At 38.9% G+C, this 4437-nt stretch overlaps 1 protein-coding gene across 1 annotated transcript in view; it reads right to left on the bottom strand.

Annotated features, from left to right (window-relative positions):
* KLHL2 (kelch like family member 2) overlaps positions 1 to 4437 on the bottom strand; it is a 180346-nt gene that overhangs the window by 139412 nt on the left and 36497 nt on the right. Inside the window, exon 3 of the mRNA XM_007954203.2 lies at positions 1487 to 1608. Coding sequence (XP_007952394.2) covers positions 1487 to 1608 — 122 coding nt within the window. The remainder of the gene's footprint in view (positions 1 to 1486; positions 1609 to 4437) is intronic.

Raw genomic sequence — 4437 nt, 5'->3', positions numbered from 1 at the left:
ATCGCTCGGTATCGCTGCCAGACCGCAGCTCGCTCTGTCTCCTTTTTTGGTATTTTCACCCAAATTCTTCTGCTATTTGGGGTTTAGTCCACTTCTATATCCTCCCCTTCAAGGCTCAGGGGTCCAGAATTATCTTCTGTGTCTGTGTTAATTGGTTTCCCTTTTCTTTGTTGAAGAGGGTCTATGCAGTCTTTTTGCCTAGTCCACCATCTTGCCGGATCTCCCCCAGGTGCTTAATTCTTATCTCGTCAGCACTTCTTAAGTTAAAAGTACAAAGATATCAGTCTTCAAATTCAAATATTTTGCACCACATCTCAACTAATTACAAAGGACATAATGTTGGACCCACAATTTCCTATTTGTGCAAGAGGAATTCAGAGATTATTTCTTAAACATTTATTTCTATTTCTTTTTGCTATTCTCAAAGCAGTGTTCCTACTGGAAGGAATATAACTAAATAAAAATTTTAGATGCCAATTTGACATATCTATCAAAAAGTAAAGCATTAATATATTCTTTGATCTACCAATTTCATCTTAAGTAATCTAAACCATGAAAATAATGGATGCAAATATAAAAATGTTCACTGTAGTATTTCTGTAAAGTGAAAAATCATACACGCAGATTAACATACAGGATTCCACACAAAACAGTGAGCTGAATGCCTAAGTATTGATGTCTAAAAACCTCTAAGATACCTTGTTCAGTAAAAAAAAACAAGTTGCAGAACCACATATATAGTAAAAACAAATTTAAGTGTGTATGTGAGTGTGTGTATGTGTGAATAAATGTACAGAAAAGGGTCTGAAACAATTCATACCAAACTGGTAAGAGAGGTTACCTATTGAGAAAGAAAAACAAAACAAAAAAAAAGGATCAATGTGTGTGCGTGAGTGTGGAGGGAGAAGAGCAATTTTGAAGATGGACATTTACTTTTTATTTCATATGCTGTTGTCATTGTGTGTCCTCGAGTTAATTCTGACTCATGTTTAGCAATCCCACATATCGTTATTATTTAGATGTTTACATTATATCTATAAAATATTTGTTCTGTACAGGAAGAAAGATGAAATGTCAAATTTTAGCTACACTCTAGAATCATTTATGGAGGATGCTTTAAAGAGTAAAATAAGTAAAAGCTGTTAGCAGTGAAAAACACCCCTTGTAGACTTTCCCTTCAATGGAATAAAGAAAAATTGTGGGTGGCATCAATCAGTAATTATAAATGAATATGACAGTGTATTCATGAAAGAACAAGCATCATTCAAAGAACTAAAGAACTTGTACCTCAGAACTTCAAGAATATAAAAGAAATTGAAATCATAAACATTAAAAAAGATGTAATCTTTCCAAACTTCCCTTTGAGATAGGATTTTAACAATGAATCCTATTACTTTGGTACAAAACGAATACTGTGGAGATATGTTTGTTTGTTTGTTTTTTGGCATGTATAAAGAGCTAAAGGGTATGAACTGTTTACTCTTACCTGTACATTTTCTTCTGTAACCTGAATTTCTGCAGTGTAAACATAATCAATTAGCATCCTCAGGGTCCAGCCGTCAACCTCTTTTATTCGAACTCTCTTTGCTCGACTCTCACTCATCTCACCTAAAACACAAATGAGTAAGAGTAAAGCTACAGCAAGGAACTGTTGAGAAAAATATCAATGCCAGATTAGGTTAATCCATCCACTTGCCACTGAGAATCCAGTAGGAAGCTTGTTGTTGTTCTTAGGTGCCGTCGAGTCGCTTCTGACTCATAGCAACCCCATGCACAGCAGAACAAAACACCGCCCAATCCCGCGCCAGCTCCATGATCCTTGCTATACCTGAGCCCACTGTCACAGCCACCATGTCAATCCATTTTGTCGAAGGCCTTCCCCTCTTTCATCGACCCTCCACCTTACCAAGCATGACATCCTTCTCCAGGGAATGGTCCCCTCTGACAACATGACCAAAGTAGGTGAGACGAAGTCTGGCCATCCTCACTTCCAAGGAGCATCTCGGCTGCACTTCCTCCAGGACAGATCTGTCAGTTCTTCTGGCAGTCCATGGTACCTTCAGCATTCTTTGCCTCAAAAGTATCAACTCTTCTTCTGTCTTCCTTATTCATTGTCCAGCTCTCACATGCATACAAGGCTACTGGAAGTATCATGGCCTGTGTCAGGCACATCTTAGTCCTCAAGGAGACATCCTTGCTCCTCAGCACTTGAAACAGTTCCTTCGCAGCCAACCTGCCCAGTGCTACACGTCGTCTAATGTCCTGACTGCTGCTTCCATTGGCCTCAATTGTAGAACTAAGCAACACGAATTCTCTGACAACCTCAATCTTTTCTCCATTTATTGTGATGTTGCTTACTGGTCCAGTTGTGAGGATTTCTTTCTTCTTTATGTTGAGATGTAATCCATACTGCAGACTGTGTTCCTCAATCTTCATCAGTAAGTGCCTCAAGTCATCCTCACTTTCAGCAAACAAAATTGTATCATCAACGTATTTCAGGTTATTAATGATTCTTCCACCAATCCTGATGCCACATTTTTCTTCATATAGTCCAGCTTCTCGGATTATTTGCTCAGCGTATAGACTGAATAAGTATGGGGAAAGGATACAATTCTGATGCACTCCCTTCTTGATTTTAAACCATGCAGTGTCCCCTTGTTCAGTTCAAACGACAGCCTCTGGTCAAGGTACAGGTTGCTCATGAGTACAATCAAGTGTTCAGGAATTCCCATTCTTCTCAATGTTATCCATAATTTGTCATGATCTACACAATCAAATGCCTTTGCATAGTCAATAAAGCACAAGTAAACATCTTTCTGGTATTCTTTGCCTTGAGCCAAGATCCATGACAAAAACTGCATGCAATATAACACCTGGGGCTATAAGATCAGTATTTGATGCTATCCATGCTTTTGAGAATTTTTTTTTTTTTTCTTTATGGATTTCTACTCATGACTGGCCACCACTTGTCTGCCAGTCTGTTGCACTGTGGTGGCTTGCATGTTGCTGTGAGGCTGAAAGCTATGCCACCAGCATTTCAAATACAGGGTTACCCATGGTAGACAGGTTTCAGTGAAGCTTCTAGACTAACAGACTTGGAAGAAGGAAGGGGCCACCTACTTCTCAAAGAACTAGCCAGCAAAAACCTTACGAGCAGCAGTGAAACACTGTCTGATAAAGTATTAGAAAACTTGATGAACATCCCTGAACATCTCAGGGCCAAAAGATGAGCCCCTCAGGTCAGAAGGAACTCAAAATATGACTGGGGAAGAGCTGCCTCCTCAAAGTAGAGTTGACCTTAATGATGCAGATGGAGTAAAGCTTTCAGGACCTCCATTTGCTGATGTGGCACAAGTCAAAATCGGAAGAAAGAGCTGCAAATATCCATTAATAATTGGAACATGGAACATACAAAGTATGAATCTAGGAAAATTGGAAGTTATCAAAAATGAAATTGAATGCATAAAGATCATATCCTAGGCATTAGTGAGCTAAAATGGACTGGTTTTGGCCATTTTGAATCAGACAATCATATAATCTACTATACTGGGAATGACAAATGTAAAAGGAATCGTGTGGTATTGACTGTCACAAAAAATGTTTCAAGATCGATCCTGAAGTACAATACTGTCAATGATAGGATAATATCCATATGTCTACAAGGAAGACCACTATTATTCAAATTTACACACCAACCACCAAAGCCAAAAATGAGGAAACTGAAGAATTTTACCAACTTTGTTGTTTGAAACTGACCAAATATGCAATCAAGACATGTTGATTATTACTGGTGATTGGAATGCAAAAGCTGGAAACAAAGAAGAATCACCAGTAGTTGGAAAATATAGCCTTGGTGATAGAAATGACGCTGGAGATCGCATGATAGAATTTTGCAAGACCGACGACTTATTCACTGAAAATACCTTTTCGGAATAACATAAAAAGCAGCTACACACATGGACATTGCCAGATGAAATACAGATGGACTACATCAGTGGAAAGCGGTGAAGAAGTAGCTCAGTATCTACAGCCAAAACAAGGCCAAGAACTGACTGCAGAACAGATCATCAACTGTTAATATGCAAGTTCAACTTGAAGTTGAAGGCAATTAAAACAAGGCCACAAGAGCCAAAATACGACCTTGATTATACCCCACCTGAATTTAGAGACCATTTGAAGAACAGATTTGACACAATGAACACCAATGATCAAAAACTGGAAGAATTGTGGGACGACATCAAAAACATCATCCATGAAGAAAAGCAAAAGGTCATTAAAGAGACAGAAAAGAGGTTTCCAGCCAAACAAAGTACAGGCACGTGAGTTAAACATTTACCTCAAGTAGACACACACCCTGGAGAGAACAATCATGGGAGAAGGAAGGGCTGCTTATGCACAGGGAGCCAGCTCAGGGCGCAGAAGAGTATGGAGGGATGG

The sequence above is a fragment of the Orycteropus afer genome, unplaced genomic scaffold, assembly GCF_000298275.1.
Source record: "Orycteropus afer afer isolate SDZICR_OR568_19922 unplaced genomic scaffold, OryAfe1.0 scaffold00443, whole genome shotgun sequence".
Taxonomy (NCBI): Eukaryota; Metazoa; Chordata; class Mammalia; order Tubulidentata; family Orycteropodidae; genus Orycteropus; species Orycteropus afer.
The sequence above is the reverse complement of the archived record's forward strand: the minus strand, read 5'-3'. Positions and strand labels throughout refer to the sequence as shown.